At 42.1% G+C, this 16789-nt stretch overlaps 2 protein-coding genes across 3 annotated transcripts in view; both read left to right on the top strand.

Moving 5' to 3' along the window:
- Positions 1 to 2787: 2787 nt before the first annotated feature.
- On the top strand, positions 2788 to 6410 carry LOC112258432 (cyclin-dependent kinase 5 activator 1). Its single transcript, XM_024432793.2, has 2 exons — positions 2788 to 3545; positions 4684 to 6410. Exon 2 carries the CDS (start codon positions 4804 to 4806, stop codon positions 5743 to 5745), a length of 942 nt encoding a protein of 313 aa, XP_024288561.1. The 5' UTR covers positions 2788 to 3545; positions 4684 to 4803; the 3' UTR covers positions 5746 to 6410.
- Positions 6411 to 9966: 3556 nt separating this feature from the next.
- Positions 9967 to 16789, top strand: part of LOC112258431 (vesicle-fusing ATPase) — a 28638-nt gene continuing 21815 nt past the window's right edge. Inside the window, exon 1 of one of the 2 annotated variants that reach the window (XM_042327274.1) lies at positions 9967 to 10227. In XM_042327274.1, coding sequence (XP_042183208.1) covers positions 10216 to 10227 — 12 coding nt within the window. In that variant the 5' untranslated portion in view covers positions 9967 to 10215. The remainder of the gene's footprint in view (positions 10228 to 16789) is intronic. The other variant, XM_042327273.1, reaches the window with a different exon arrangement.

The raw sequence follows: 16789 nt of genomic DNA, 5'->3' as shown, positions 1-16789 counted from the left end.
AACAAACTTAGTGGACAACATGGAAACTAATGTCACAGTAGCACATGCAGCGGTATGCCAATGACAAATGACAGTTATACGCATTTCCAAACAAATGTGGACCAAAACATGACATCAACTATTACAAACAGCAAGTATTGCATGGAGTACATAAGGACGACCAGTGTACAAGCAAACATAACTTTATTTACTGTTTTAGAGGCCAATGAGTCTGGTACATCTGGCCCAGAACCAGGTTATTCTCCAGTGCTGTGACCCTCATCAAAAGAAAAGTCCTGAAAATAGTGATGACTCTACTGTCACTACAACATCATCCCCCTCGACTGTCCATGTCCCACAGCTGACTTAACATTCATTGCACTGAGCTGTAGTATTTCTTTATTAACATACAGCTGTGAAAGTATTCTTCAGCTCCAGAAAATATTTTTATGCTGCAAAGTCTAAATAAACAGAACTAGTTAGTAGTATACATTTATGTACCAGGGAAAACAAGGCTTTGACTTGAAATGACTTACCAGAGTCACAAAAAAAAGCTTAGTCTTTGATATTTCAACATAGCAAGGATAAAAAAACGCTTTTAGACCTGCAAGCTACAAGCTAAGGCGGCTGTGGATATGGGAATCTCAGTTGTCATGGATCTGGGGGCGTCTACAGCTAGAGGGCTCTCATGGTTCTTGAAGTGTAGACAAATGGTAGAAGGTGAGAGGGTGTTATGACCCCCGATTGGGGTGGCGTGGTGCTTATAACATAACGACAACTGTCTGGAGCTAGACTGAAAAGGCATCAATACCGTCCACTCAGAAGGATCTGAGAAAGAAAGAAACCAAAGACAACATTTTATGCCCGACCATAAGACTTACCAAAATGATACCATTGACTCTGAATTTCAACAGTTACACAGTCATTGACTATCCTATTGAAGCTTGAGGACTGTTAGAAATGAGCCTAGGGACCATGGAATATCCTGCGTTGTGAGATTGTCATGTCTTGGAAGGGTTTGAGGGTACAAGGGGGTCAGACAAATAATAGTAATCACTGTTAACTGCTCTGTCAGTCAGATACTCTCTTTTTTCTCCAAATGACTTCTGAGTGTGGGTGTCCACTGTACAGCAATGTCCACACCTACTGGGTCTCAGGCTTACAGATTTAAGTCTAATAGCATGAGGTGAAAGTAGACAAACATCAGAGTGTGTGATATGAAGGCTTAGTCAGTGGACATTCTGAACCTTGTTTGAAGTCATTCAGTCACATGACCAAGGAGCTATTGAAATTTTACATTTGGAAAAATTAATGTAACATCATGTGAGATGAAAATGGGCAAACTAAAGAGAGTGCAATGTGTAGTTCCACTGATTAGACATTCTGAACCTTGTTTGAAGTCATTAGGTCACATGACCAAGGAGCTATTGAAATTTTATATTTGGAAAAATTCATGTAAAATCATGTGAGATGAAAATGGACAAACTAAAGAGTTTGCGTAAAGAAGGGTAGTCAGTGGACATTCTGAACCTTGTTTGAAGTCAGTCGGTCATATGACCAATGAGCTATTGAAATTCAAATATGTAAATAAATAATTTAAAATAGTGCGAGATGTAAATCAACAAAAACAAGTATGTACAATGTGTGTCTATGCCATCGGGTTTGAAAGTTTGAGGAGTAATGGTTAAAGAGCTATTGAAATTTGAACATTTTGATTTGTCACTCTGTTTACGTCCCTAACTGCTGTTGGTAGACATAAGGAAAACTACAGGCGAATATCCGTCGAATTTCCAACTTGAATCTGCCTTTACCTCGATGTTCACAACTCGGCAAAAAAATGTCAATCTCAGAAGAAGATGTAAAAACCATTGAGAAAGAATCTTGAAGAAATGAGACGAGGAAATGAAAAGAAAGACAGAAGCCAAGTTTCCATCCAGTTTTTATGTGAGTAAATTCTTACCGTCTAAAATAAATACCGAAACCACGTTTCCATCGACCGTTTTTATGTGAGTAAATTCATGCAGTCTAAAATAAAATCAAGACAGCTGTGATGGAAACAGGAAGTTTCAGAACAATTTTATAAATGCCAACAGATCATTTGTTCGTTCGACATGGTGGGATCTTTTTGTGTCTGTATAATGTATTATGCAAGAAATGGCAGTAGAAACGCCTTTATACGCAATTATTTATATAACAGCAAACATATTGAAGCAAACTTGGACTCATAACAATCTCACCAAGTAGACTAGCCTACCTGGCCTCACAGCCTACCCGCACTGTACCTGCAAGCTGTTGGCCAGTGCACACGTGCCAAGACCAGAGTAGGTACATTTGCTATTTAACGCAACAGTTTTTGTAACAAAGCTATCCGTAGAGTCCTCCCACTACGACTCGTCAGGAAAGCATGCAGTTTATTAGGCTACAGATGAAATAAATGATGAACTTCACAGGATGATGAAAGTGCAAGGTGATGAGCTTGATGTTACTTTCCAATACATATTGAGGGTATTTTTCTGGTGACATGGAAAGGATAATGGCCTAAATTTCTAAATTATCATTTTGATTAAGGATTTCAAGTGTAGGCTATTCCGAATTGTTAAAAAACCCTGTCCATCGGAAATGCACGATGCAGAATTTCAGAATAAGTTACAAATGCATGTTTATCTAAAAGATATAGGCCTACGGAGAACCCGGATCTGCCAATGGGGTTTGAGTTTACATGAGGGTATCCAACTAGTTTGTATGGCATAACTGTATTGGTTGTCAGTGGAGTGAAGGGCACCTCTGGATACAGCGGATTCAGCACCATGGACCGAACACCCAGCGGTTGGCTACCCACACATCCACAGACAATACAGTCTCTAGCGCTACGATTGCGAGAGCGACATAGCAGAAACAGCAGCCTACAGCGTGGACCAATAGGATGGCTGCACATCAGGTTCACAGTCAACCCGAGTATCCGCAGATGCCTGCATCAAAGCGTCGAGATTTTTGCTGGGTTGCTTAAGGATAAGCCCTCTATTTTTAGAATCTGTAGTATACATTTTATCGTTTTATTTTCAATGTTTAAATCTTCATTTTCTTCTTTCTCGACTTTCCCTACGGCGTGTTTGAGAGAAACACCGCCCTCTGTCTGCTTCATCGCGAGGACTGCGATAACAGCCGTGCTAGTGATTTTTGCTCTTCAATGGAATACATTTTTACTCTAATAGCGAGTGTTGGCAATACATTTCGCATCTGCTGTGTGCCGGTATTGCCCTCTATGAGAAAGAGACTATTCCATTACTCTTAGCTGAAGATTGAGACACCACACATAGACACAACAAGAACCGGGAAACGTTCATCCATAGAGCGTTCAGTTCCATAGCGCCTTGTCTTGCTCCCCCCTAGATACCCCAGGACCGTGGACAGCGCTTGTGCCAGTGGCCGCAGCTCGGTGTGAAAAACAACTATTAGGCCTATCGGTTAATCACAATCATAACATGATACTCAAGAATTGACTACAAGTAAAGATTACAAGCCGTGGTTCTATATAGATTAAACCAGAAGACTCTACTGATTTGAAGGTAAGACATTGTGGCTTTATGAGCAGTTGTTATTCTGCAGCTTGTGTCAGCATCATTATCAAGTGTTTTAATCAACATGCTATAAACAATACAGTATATACGGTGTCTTTATCATTGCACTGCATTTGTCTTTATTGGGTACAATTAAGCAACCATTTTAAAATTACAGTGCGATTTGGTTGCTTGCATTCCATATCTTGGTAACTGAGAGAGAACATGTCTTCAATAATGGGTCATGTGTCATCAATAAACAATATTTTTCAATATCCCAAATAAAAAAATAAGTAACATCAACAACTGTAACATCTATATCTATATCAAAGCTGTCTTGTGCTAAAGTGGATGGTGTTTTCATTCAAGGCTTCCATTTTGAAGCTAAGATGGATGCTTGCGCACATTTCTTTATCATGCTTCGGTGGCCTTATCCTGCTCCTTACATAAAATTCATAGTAATGATGTAATGTTTTGCCTGGAAATATTCATTCAAATTCGCATTCGAAATTAGAGATATGGAACATAATCCATTTTATAAATGATATTAACATCACGATTGATATGAATATTAAACAAATACTAATTTCAAAATTGTATAGTGAATGCTGCGAGATTTGGCCGTTATGAATGAACTGTCTCTGGGATGTTTTATATAGTCCAAGGTCTATTCATTCATCTGTGACTAACACACACAAAAAAACATGCAACTATGAATCTCCTGTAAACACAGGCTATTTAAGAAACGGGATAATTATTCATAGGCCAATTAACACACACACAAGGAACTGATTGATTAATCTAAACCAAGCTGTAAAGGAATTTGATTTGGTTATAAATTGGACATTTTGATTTCTTCAGATTTAAAGATAGGAAGTCAGAGTTGCGTCTGATGTATGTCAACCGAACAAACTAAAAACTATGTGTTTGAAATAAACACGAAATATGAATACTATTCAAATGTAATATCTAATATATCTAATGCCTTCCAATGAATACAAATAATACAAAATACTTGACCTCCTGCATTTTCCAAGATCAACAGTTGTTGTTTTAATAACTGTTGAAAATGCATTGATTGTTTACGATGCACAAAACGCTGTAGCATACTACTTTGTAATGCACGTTCTCTTCTGTTTATTGACAGGTACCATTTCCCCTCTCAGAGAACAAGCATCTTTGGTTCTTCCCATTAAAATCACTTTTGTCAGATCCCTCAGAGAAGAGAACCAACACTCCATCCATAGCTCTCTACCCCAGAGGAACCATGGGTACTGTACTGTCCCTCTCCCCCAGCTACCGGAAGGCGGCCCTGTTCGAGGATGGCCCGGCCACTGTGGGCCATTACACGGCCGTCCAGAACAGCAAGAACTCCAAGGACGCCAAGAGCCTCAAGCGCCAGTCCCTCATCAGCGTGTTGCCATGGAAACGCATTGTGGCGGTATCGGCCAAACGGAAAGGTTCCAAAAAGCTCCCACCCGACGACGGGCAGAAGGTCAGCACTGAGCACACCATCACCAACAGCCAGAAGCTGAAGAAGTCCCAGTCCTGCGCCAACTTGTCCTCTTTCACCACGCAGGAACCCACCATAGCTGCCACCATCCCCACCTCCAAGACCGTCTCCAACGTGGCCGCAGCCACCAAGAAGAACTCGCTGACCGGTTCCACTGGGGGCCAGGCAACAAACGCGGGCACGCCCAAGCGGGTGATCGTCCAGGCCTCCACCAGCGAGCTAATGCGTAGTTTGGGTGAGTTCCTGTGCCGGCGCTGCTACCGGCTGAAGCGCCTGTCGCCCACCGACCCGGTGCTGTGGCTGCGAAGCGTGGACCGCTCCCTCCTCCTCCAGGGCTGGCAGGACCAGGGCTTCATCACCCCGGCCAACGTGGTCTTCCTCTACATGCTGTGCCGCGATGTGGTCTCCTCCGAGGTGGCCAGCGAGAGGGAGCTGCAAGCCTCTCTGCTCACCTGCCTCTACCTGTCCTACTCCTATATGGGCAACGAGATCTCCTACCCACTCAAGCCCTTCCTGGTGGAGGCTGAGAAGGAGGCCTTTTGGGACCGCTGCCTGGAAATCATCAACCGCATGAGTGGCAAGATGCTGCAGATCAACTCTGACCCGCACTACTTCACCCAGGTGTTCGCCGACCTCAAAAATGAGAGCAAGAAGGAGGAAGAGAAGACAAGGTTGTTGATAGGCCTCGACCGATAAGAGGAACCGTGGGAAGATGGTAAAGGGAGGATCAGGGGAGAAGTGGGACGGGTGGGATGTGGATAGGGTCAGGGTGGCACGCACGACTACAAAAAGAACACAAGTGTTGTCTGGTGTTCCCATCTTGTATTAGTAGGAAATTGATATAGCTGGAGGCCCATAATGGCCAATCAGGAGGCTCTGGTGTCATATATCATGTTAACAAGGCCAATGTTTGGGCATTATAGTACTTACAGACAATCACACAGATAAAATTACTGATAACCTTTATGTTGAGTGAACAGTAAAACACTGCCTTCAGGACATTTGATAACAGAGATGCAGCTTGGTCTAGGGCTGGACACATATTACATATTACTTCAACAGCAGCCAAACCTGACAAGATTACATTGATAGAAAATGATGACCCCTCACAAACCCAAAACAGGTAATCAAATGTCAGTGACTTGAGTAAAAAGAAGAATGGCTGAGTAAAAGACAGATACATTTTATGTGTCCAGATTCAGAGTCAAGAGAATCACTTCAGAAAGCTGTGAGGCCACTGCATCTCTTTCCCCCTCTCGAAGCTGCATCGGCATCCTTACTGACCCTAAATATTAACACAGGCAGTGGAAACACCAGACAACTTCACTGTAGTAGTCTGCTCGTGTACTGTACATACTTGGGGGGGGCGACGAATAAACTATAAGAGAGTCATTAAAGCAACCAAAAGCAGAGCTAAGGAGAGGATCCGTGTGGTTTCACCAAGGCAATGTGGGGGCACAAGAAACATCATGATTCCATTACGCATGTGATCACGTCCCATGTCATCACGTGTCCCCTCAAGACCTCACGTCTTCACACGTCCTCTCAAGTCTTCTCACGTCCTCATTTCCTAATGTCCTCCAAACAATCACCAATTGCCAATGCCCCCTACCTCACCACCAACAATAGCCTGCCCAAGTCTACCCCCACAACATTTCACTTCTTCCCACAACAAGCATGCCTGGTTTTATTTCACCATTTACAGATAAGAGTGGAACATTGTCAAACCTCATCCCCCCACCACAGTCCTGATTTGTGTTTTGGTGTGGAGAGGAGACTAGAAAGTGATATGGAATGCCAGTAGAACATGCTGCTGAGTTGATTGACTTACAAAACAACACTAGTCGAGAACTACAGGAGGCTATTATTGTGGCACTTCATGTGATGTGTCCACCTGCTTGGTTTCCATTGAGGACAGAACAAAATGGATTCTCCATTCAGTCATCACCCTTAAAGAGACGCTTCCCTCCCCACTGATGGTTATTTATGTAACGACTTGTGTTGACATGCATGTGTGCTTCTATGGGTTCCTAGCATGCTGCCTTGTGTTCGCACACCACGGCTACGTCCTAAGTGGCGCCTTATTTCCTATGTAATGGGCTTCTCTGGCCAAAAGTAGTGCACTACATAGGGAATTGCATGCCATTTGGGACATACCCCCACATTATTTTAGACTGAGAGCAGTATGCTGCAATGCTGCCCTTACCTTAAATAATGATGATATTATGATTACTGATTAAGTCTTCGTTTTGATGAAAACCCACCTCCTGCAAGGTTGGGATTTCGAGAGTCCTGTGTCATATCGTTCTGAAGATTAGGATTTATAAAAACAACAACCCAAGTCTTGGATCATCATGCAGAACAAGAAAGACTTCTTCATGCAATCATCCTATACATTTCATTAGTTACTATTATATTATTGTGTATGTATGTTGGAGTTGACAGAGCCAGTGACTTGTGTTCTACCAATGTAACTCAGTGGCCACATGTAACAAGAGAAATAGGAATTATCTGTCCATTTCAGAATCTCCACTGACTTGGCTATGTAGCTCTCAATTTAAACTGCCATTGATATTATCAACGGTCTCAAACCTAATGAAAAATCTGCATATGAAAATCAGATTGCAGAGTCAGCATACTTGTTCATCCTCTATGATATGTTTGGGATGGATTGGACGGAAGGTAGCTGATGTATAACTTTCAGATAAAATTGGAATTATAATTATCAAGACATTTTCTTTGCTGTTGCTGTTCAACTCAGCGAATGGCAAGTTGCAAAGAACAGAGGGAAGGAAACAAATGTTTGGAATGGAACACCCAGCCTGTTTGGAATGGAACACCCAGCCTGTTTGGAATGGAACACCCAGCCTGTTTGGAATAGAACATCCGTCCTGTATGGAATGGAACACTCAGCCTGTTTGGAATGGAACACCCAGCCTGTTTGGAATAGAACATCCGTCCTGTATGGAATGGAACACTCAGCCTGTTTGGAATGGAACACCCAGCCTGTTTGGAATGGAACACCCAGCCTGTTTGGAATGGAACACCCAGCCTGTTTGGAATGGAACACCCAGCCTGTTTGGAATAGAACATCCGTCCTGTATGGAATGGAACACTCAGCCTGTTTGGAATGGAACACAGCCTGGGACTCTATGGAACTCTATGGAGAGGGGTGAAGTTCACCCTGTATCCTCTTCTTTGACTAAGTCATAACTATGTGCCATGTTTTCACTTGCAACACAAACAAGACAACACATTTGTACAATACAAAGTTAATGGGGTTATTTAATTTTCTTTCCCCTTTTCATTTGTGAATCATATTGTGTGCAACTTTGTTGAACAATTAAAGTCAAAATAGTGTTATTGGAGTAAAGATGAGGCAATCTGTGACTAATGTATGTGGATGTATGACTATGTATGTGAGTGAAGACTTTATATTAAAAAAAATACATTTGCAAGCCTTTTGAAATGTTCTGTTTCTGTGTGACTTGATCTTGTGAATGAATGTTGAACATTGAGGCAATAGAAACTCCATCTTACACAGATAGACTTGGTGGAATTTTCATCTTATTGGATAGACCAATCCTGTCCCAGGGACCTCACACTATAAATCCATAATGCAGACAGGCCAAATACTTTCCACCTCCTAGCCATATAAAGCACTGTATAAACAATATGAGAGGAAATCCCTTCATCTGTAGGCCTGTTGTTCTGCCCCTGAGCAAGGTAGTTAACCCACTGTTCCCCAGGGCCCCGAAGACGTGGATGTTGATTTTGGTAGCCCCCCGCACCTCTCTGATTCAAAGGGGTTGGGTTAAATGCGGAAGACACATTTCAGTTGAATGCATTCAGTTGTACAACTGACTAGGTATCTCCTTCCCCTTTCCATGGATACCCCCCCCGTAAAAAGAACTTCACTTCCCATGAGCCTGCGCTACCCAGTCTGGCCACAACGAGGCAGTAGAGAGTTGCTGCTCGTCATAAGGAATGCTGAGCAACCTGCAGCTTGGAGATTTGAGAGGATAGATACTGTATCTAATTACGATCATGGACATTGCTTCACATTTCCATATGATAGGCTGGGTGGAATTTTGAATAAGAGAGGATTAGGTTGCTTAATATGTCTGCCAAACTATAACCTATGTCTGCTGTGAGGCTGCTGAGGTAGCCTCTACTATCCATGGCAGGCCGACTTGAGATGACTACATTGCAGTCGAACTGCGGAGAATCACAGATCTACAAATAACCTTGCCTTCCAAATAACTACTCACTATGTGATTAAGATTAGCAATGTTGCACCTTGTCTCGCTCAAAGGGAACCCCCTTAAAAACAATGAGAGCGCTTTGCCTTGCTCAAACGCTAATCTGCAGCGGGGTGGACAACTGCAGTGCCGTATGGCCTCGGAAGTGGTGGAGTGTTAAGGGTGAGCTGTCCACGGTTGGTGGTGCTGAACGGGCAGCTAGCTGTTTGTACGTGTGAGGACCGCTGTCCCTGGTCCTGACCAATGTAGTGGCGCTGCCTGCAGAGCTGAAATTACCGCCTTCGCAAGATACCACCCACCCAGCACAGTTTAGAATCAGGATTCTAGCTGCTTATTCACAATTGCAGATCATAATATCAATGTATAAACTACATTGTGTCAATCTATAAACTACATCTATAAACTCCAATAGCTACATTGTGTGCGTAATTCGTTAGCACATATTATTTACTGGTAAACTAGGCTACATACAATGTCACGTTAAGGCCATAGTTTGGTTTAATAAAATAATTTTATTGAGAATCCTCAACATTAAACAGAGAATAGGCTACATGGATAATAGTGTGTGAGAGTGGGAGGGGACACACACATGGGATCAGGAGGAAGCCATTCCCTAAGATTGCCAGCCTATCCATCAATCGTGCAACGTGAGGGACGTTCATTGCAACGAGATCATTGACGAGGAAGAAGAACGTTAATCTAGGGCTTCCTCTGAATTCGGCCAATCAAAATCGAATGCGTTGTTCTCGTCTGTGTAGTGCGTGAAGCGTTGGTTCCTCCTGCGCAGCTAGATAGGTAGGATACAGTCCATCTGCCTCTGCCGTCTCCGTCCGCTTTCAGTGCTGCCGACTGCCATATTAATTACCATTCAGAGCTGCACCTCTGAACATCACCAAACTCGAAGATGGCGGCCCGGGTAAGATATTTTCTCGGTTTTTCAATATCTCTTTGTCGAAATAAACATTTTCTTTCGTTGTAAATAGAATACAATTCAGAGTGTGATGTATGGCTTCCAGATACGCGAAGGAAGGAGGTCGCCAGCGTTCAAATGGCAAGAATTTAGCTGCAGCAACGTCGCGCCTGAATGTCAAGTTCGACGTCCGCTCTGCTATTTCAATGCAGAATGTTTTTTTACGCCCTGGCATTCAGCTTGATAGGCACCCGCACAATCTGGTTTTGACGGGTCGCAGAAATAATCTATCTGTCTTGTAGAATCATCCTACAGTCAGCGCTAGGAAGCTATGGGCCTCTACAGCTAGCCACTGCATTAGCTGAGTGAATCGGTTGAAGCTATAATCCTGGATTTTACATGTCCTTTAGCCGACAGAATGCTTAAATGGGCAATTAAAACCTTTTATAGGATATCTGTGCAAAAAGTGCTTGTAATAATTTGGTGGAAAGCATATCACAGCAGCGCACGCATGCGTCCTTGTCCATAGCACGACCTCCTTGTCCATAGCACGACCTCCTTGTCCACAGCACGACCTATATACAGTAGCCTATGGCAGTTTTGTGAGTCCGTAGTATAATCTATGCTTTCTTGCATTGGAAAGCTATTTTTGTGCTATCTAGATCATGGTTGGGCAAACGCCCTTTTGTATGCCCACGGATCAATTTCCAAAAACAATTTTTAAAAAAATAGGGGGGACTCAGTCAGGGTCAACTTACTGTTGAGAGTTAGAATGGTAGAAGAAACGAAGTGTAATTTCAACACGGGGTTGTGGATCATCAGTTGTTCCCTTGTTAGGCCTATGTCAGTCACTGACAGTCACTTCATTAGCCCGTGTCAGCTTGCATTTGTTTGGTAAATTAGTCTTGCCAGCTATCTAAACGTGTAGTAATCATGGGCGAATTACCGACATGGTCTCCCCATTGATTTTGTTAGTCACTCTCACTCAGATATCATATTAAAAACTGCAAACATTTCCCTCCACTCTATGGCAAAATGTGTAGAATTGCACGAAATTAACTCTAAAACAAAAAAGGCCCCCACAAAAATAACCTATGGCCACCAAATGTATTCGAGGCCTCCACCCCCATCAATGTTGCCTGTCCCTAATTAAGACGAAGCAATGCATGACAAGCAACAACCTGTTGCCGATAGAGATGCATTCCAGCCAGGCAGCCACAACCTATAACAGGGGTAAACAACCCTGTTCCTGGAGTGCCGCAGGTATATATGCTATGCTCAACTTGAACAGACAGCACCTGGCTGATGCATTTCGTAGGTCAGCTTTGCCCTGCCTGGCCTGCTGATATGGAGTGATGCCAGTGTGCTGCCAAATTCCTATTGGAAATATCTTATATCACTGGATTTTAATCACAGGATGGAGCACAGTTTAGAGCTGGTCGACTGTCAATTTATGCACCGTACCTTGTATGAATGTAGGCCCATCACTATTGCTGATTGAAGCTCTTCTCCTGTCTCTCCCAGTTTAAAACCATTACATGTCGTGGAGATCTAAGCTTGACCATTGAATTTACATAGCTCAAGGCAAAATTGTAATATAGGCGTGGCATAATAGCATGAGGTTTTCAAATCAAGGCCTATTCCATTGGTTGATGTTGTTGCCCGCCTGCATTATCCAAACTTGTATCCAGAAGACATCATTGGCAATACCCCTCAGTGGTTTGAGAATAAGGACTGAAAACCACGAGGATCACCTTTCCATTCTCAGTGGATTCTCTGTTGAAATATAGGCCTGTCTACAACAAGACAGCTTTGATTTGTCAGCAGGGTTTGCATCCAGCCAGGGCACCGTGGGCACACAGACAAGACCAGAGGTGCAATTTGTCAAAGTCTGACTAGCGCTGTTGTGTTCTTTTTAAACATATCCGCCAGAGGTGTCTGTTACAAATTCCAGGGCCCTATGCACTGCTGAGTTACATGACAAGGCATTTTTTGGGTGAACCAAACATTTCCCCCTCCAGTGCTCTAGTGTAATGGCACGAATGAAATTACAAGACAGTATTGAACATGCAATCTTTACACTATGAAAATAACAGAAATTACATTCTTTAATGATAGTATTGTACTCCTTCTTGCCGTTAAGTGTCAAGGCAATGATTAGCTGTTGTACATTAGTTTACTGGACTCGGCAGTTCGTTTCAGTCGACAGACTTGTTTAAGGCAGCTGATGATACATTTTTAGTCAGTCGCAAGGCATGAGTCAACTGTGTCCACTGGCATTGGTCTCCCTCCTTCCCTCGCCCTTGCAGAGTGCACTGCACATTGTTGCTGGGCCTAGAGTGTCAGAGCTGCTGAGAGGGACATAGATGGTATCACAGACTGACAGCACACAGCGGACATTTTACAACAGAGGGAAATAGCCTACATGAATACCCCTTACAAAATGTTCTTACTAAGAGTGAAACATAAGAAAGGATGCAGAGTCACTATGAAGAGTAGACCTAGGGAATGTATACCATAGATGGCTGTCAGAGAATAACCTTAGTTTGTGTACAGAACCAGTCAAAAGTTTGGACACACTACTTCAAGGGTTTTTCTTCTTTATTTTTACTGTTTTCTACATTTTAGATAAATAGTAAAGACATCAAAACTATGAAATAACATATATGGAATCATGTAGTAAACAGAAAAGTGTTAAACAAATCAAAATACATTTTATATTTGAGATTCTTCAAAGTAGCCACCCTTTGCCTTAATGACAGCTTTGAACACTCTTGGGATTCTCTCAACCAGCTTCATAAGGTAGTCAGCTTGTCACGCCCGACCTGAGTATTCTTTGTTTTCTTTATATATTTTGGTTAGGTCAGGGTGTGACATGGGTGATGTATGTGTTTTTGTACTGTCTAGGGTTTTTTGTAGGTTTATGGGGTTGTTTACCATCTAGGTGTTTATGTATGTCTGTGGTTGCCTAGATTGGTTATCAATTAGAGGCAGCTGTTCATCGTTGTCTCTAATTGGGAACCATATTTAGGCAGCCATCTTCTTTGGGTATTTCGTGGGTTATTGTCTGTCTAGTTGCCTGTGTCTGCACTAGTATTATTATAGCGTTCGGTTTGTTGTTTTGTATAGTTTGTTAAGTGTCTATCTTTATTAAAAGTATAATGTATGCTAATCACGCTGCGTTTTGGTCTCCTCCATGCGACAAACGTGACACAGCTGTAATACATGTGTGCCTTGTTAAAAGTTCATTTGTGGAATTTCTTTCCTTCCTTAATGCGTTTGAGCCAATCAGTTGTTTTGTGATAAGGTATACAAAAGATAGCCATATATGGTAAAATACCAAGTCCATATTATGGCAAAAACAGCTAAAATAAGCAAAGACCCAGAGTTACCTCTGCTGCAGAGGATAAGTTCAATAGAGTTACCAGCCTCAGAAATTGCAGCCCAAATAAATGCTTCCGAGTTCAAGTAACAGACACATCTCAACATCAACTGTTCAGAGGAGACTGCGTGACTCAGGCCTTCATGGTCGAATTGCTGCAAAGAAACCACTACTAAAGGACACCAATAAAAAGAAGAGACTTGCTTGGGCCAAGAAACAGGAGCAATGGACATTAGACTGGTAGAAATCTGTCCTTTGATCTGAGATTGTCCAAATGTGAGATTTTTGGTTCTGAAAACACATATATTGTACACCAAAGAGTTGCAGGGCAGAGGAGAAGAATGTGCCTATTTGAAAGTTATAACAAAATAAGTAGCTCACGACATGTTTCATTTTTGGAAAGTAGCTCTAACCACGGGTTCGATGCACACAGACCGCATAGACCACATGAGGAATGTGCACAGCACAACGACAAGAGAGAGGGATAGACTGTTTGGGGAAGTATGCCTAATCTGCGTTGAAGAACTAGTAAAATGCTAACTCTGCAGCATACTTAGGCAGGCTAGCTTAGCTTAGCTAAATAGGATGACTAAGGACAGTAGAGTATGGAGAGAACAGAGATAATGTTGGCTGGCTGCTAGTGCCTGAGCAGAGATGAGATGATGACTTTAAGGAATACAAATAATAAAGTCATCAAATAAAAGCTAAGTCATATACACAATTAAAATATTTTATTATTTCATAGTAAATTCCTATTTTGTCTACCCAATGTCTACCCAATGTGGACCTGACGGAGACACTGGGATATTTAAAATATTTTGGCAATCCCCATAAAAAATCTCAAATGATTTTAATGTCATAATTGTTTGTGCATTTAATGTGAAAAAAGAAAACGGAAATCATAAAACCGGGATAATGTTTTTCATAATCGAACCGAAACCAAACCGAACTCGAAAATCACTAATCGCTCAGCACTAACATGATGAGACCAAGACCAGTTTAAACATAACAAGAACATGAACCAGAGGAGGGTTTAATGATGAGAGCATTTTAGCTCTTCACAATTCATTTAGCTAGGCTTCTGGTAAACTAATTATCTCATAACAGCATAGTGTCAAACATCAAACATCTCCCTCGCTGTTAGTCACGTGTTCAGTAATACACAGCACTGTTGTATCTGACATATACAATTGGTCTCATTTAATTATTCAGTCTGCAGCCATGTTTTTTAACCTCAGATATGTTGTGTGACTTTATAGCCATATCTCCGCGATGCGTCGTGCCTAAGAACAGCCCTTAGCCGTGGTATATTGGCCATATACCACCCCCCCCATGCCTTATTGCTGAATTATAGCCACATCTCTATATGTATATGTTATGTGCCTATATACACATATACATGTGTATGAGTGTACAGTGTGTGTGTGTGGGTGTCTGTGTAATATGTCATCCCTGTGTTGGTGTAGGGCCTTCATCTGTGTGAGTGTTGAGCTGCAGCTATATTTAGAGAGAGTGCCACTATGTGCCGTGGGGTCATTGCAGTGGACCAGGCTTGAACAGTTCAGACACTCTTTTCATCAGACACACAATTCATCTGACAGTTGTGATGTGATTATGCTTAGACTGTACAAAACAAGAAGACCTTGTAGTGGAGTTGAGGTATTCTCTCGGATTCTGAGCTGGGTGATGAGCAGGGTGTTTTGTCTAGGACAAGAGTAACCTTCAGATGTGTCCTCTTGCCCCGCTGTGATGCGTTCACTCGCTAAGCAGTGGTGCGTTCCTCTATCTCTGCCGGAGGCATCAAACAAAGAGCTTGCAGCAGAATCAGCTAATGAGGACAAAGCAAAAAAAGAACTCATGTGAGTTTAATTGTATTGGAATGGAACCAGGAGGCATAGACATCCTTGGTAGCCAAATCTGCCTGATATATTTTGAAAAGCTTGAAGCTTCATTGCCCGGCTGGACAAATGCAAAAAAGTATATTAAAAAGTATAATAATCATGTTGCAGTTATCTCTCATCTTTCACATTTGTCAGCTAAATTGTCACTCAAATATAGGATGGGAAATTCCCTACTGCACAACGAAGCCAAATTGCACAGAACAAATACAAGCACATGATCTTTTTGAATCTTCCTCTACAAAACATGACATGCCCTGCAGGTTTGATGTGTCTGCATGGTGTCTCCCTGCCATTAAATCTCTCCAACTTCAATGTAATTACTTTCCAGTAGGGGAAGACAGCCAAGAACTAACTTAATGTAATTTATCTGAAATTGAAAAAGGAATTGGCTTTCAAACCTACCGTATTAGCTCAATGTCTTTAGCTGCTTCTGAATTCATAACACATACAGTTGAAGTCGGAAGTTTACATACTCCAGGTTGGAGTCATTAAAACTCGTTTTTCAACCACTCCACAAATTTCTTGTTAACAAACTATAGTTTTGGCAAGTCGGTTAGGACATCTGCTTTGTGCACGACACAAGTAATTTTTCCAGCAATTGTTTACAGACAGATTATTTAACTTATAATTCACTGTATCACAATTCCAATGGGTCAGAAGTTTACATACACTAAGTTGACTGTGCGTTTAAACCAGCTTGGAAAATTCCAGAAAATGATGTCATTGCTTTAGAAGCTTCTGATAGGCTAATTGACATCATTTGAGTCAATTGGAAGTGTACCTGTGGATGTATTTCAAGGCCTACCTTCAAACTCAGTGCCTCTTTTGCTTGACATCATGGGAAAATGAAATCAGCCAAGACCTCAGAAACAATATTGTAGACTTCCACATGTCTGGTTCATCCTTGGGAGCATTTCCCAACACATGAAGGTACCACGTTCATCTGTACAAACAATAGTACGCAAGTATAAACACCATGGGACCACGCAGCCATCATACCTCTCAGGAAGGAGAGATGAACGTACTTTGGTGCGAAAAGTGCAAATCAATCCCAGAACAACACCAAAGGACCTTGTGAAGATGCTGGAGGAAACGGGTACAAAAGTATCTATATCCACAGTAAAAATAGTCCTATGTTGACATAACCTGAAAGGCCGCTCAGCAAGGAAGAAGCTACTGTTCCAAAACCAACATAAAAAAGCCAGACTATGGTTTGCAACTGCACATGGGGACAATGATCGTACTTTTTGGCAAAATGTCCTCTGGTCTGATGAAACAACAATAG

This window comes from Oncorhynchus tshawytscha, linkage group LG09 (assembly GCF_018296145.1).
Source record: "Oncorhynchus tshawytscha isolate Ot180627B linkage group LG09, Otsh_v2.0, whole genome shotgun sequence".
NCBI lineage: Eukaryota > Metazoa > Chordata > Actinopteri > Salmoniformes > Salmonidae > Oncorhynchus > Oncorhynchus tshawytscha.
Note: the sequence above shows the minus strand (reverse complement) of the source record. Positions and strands in the feature narration are given on the sequence as shown.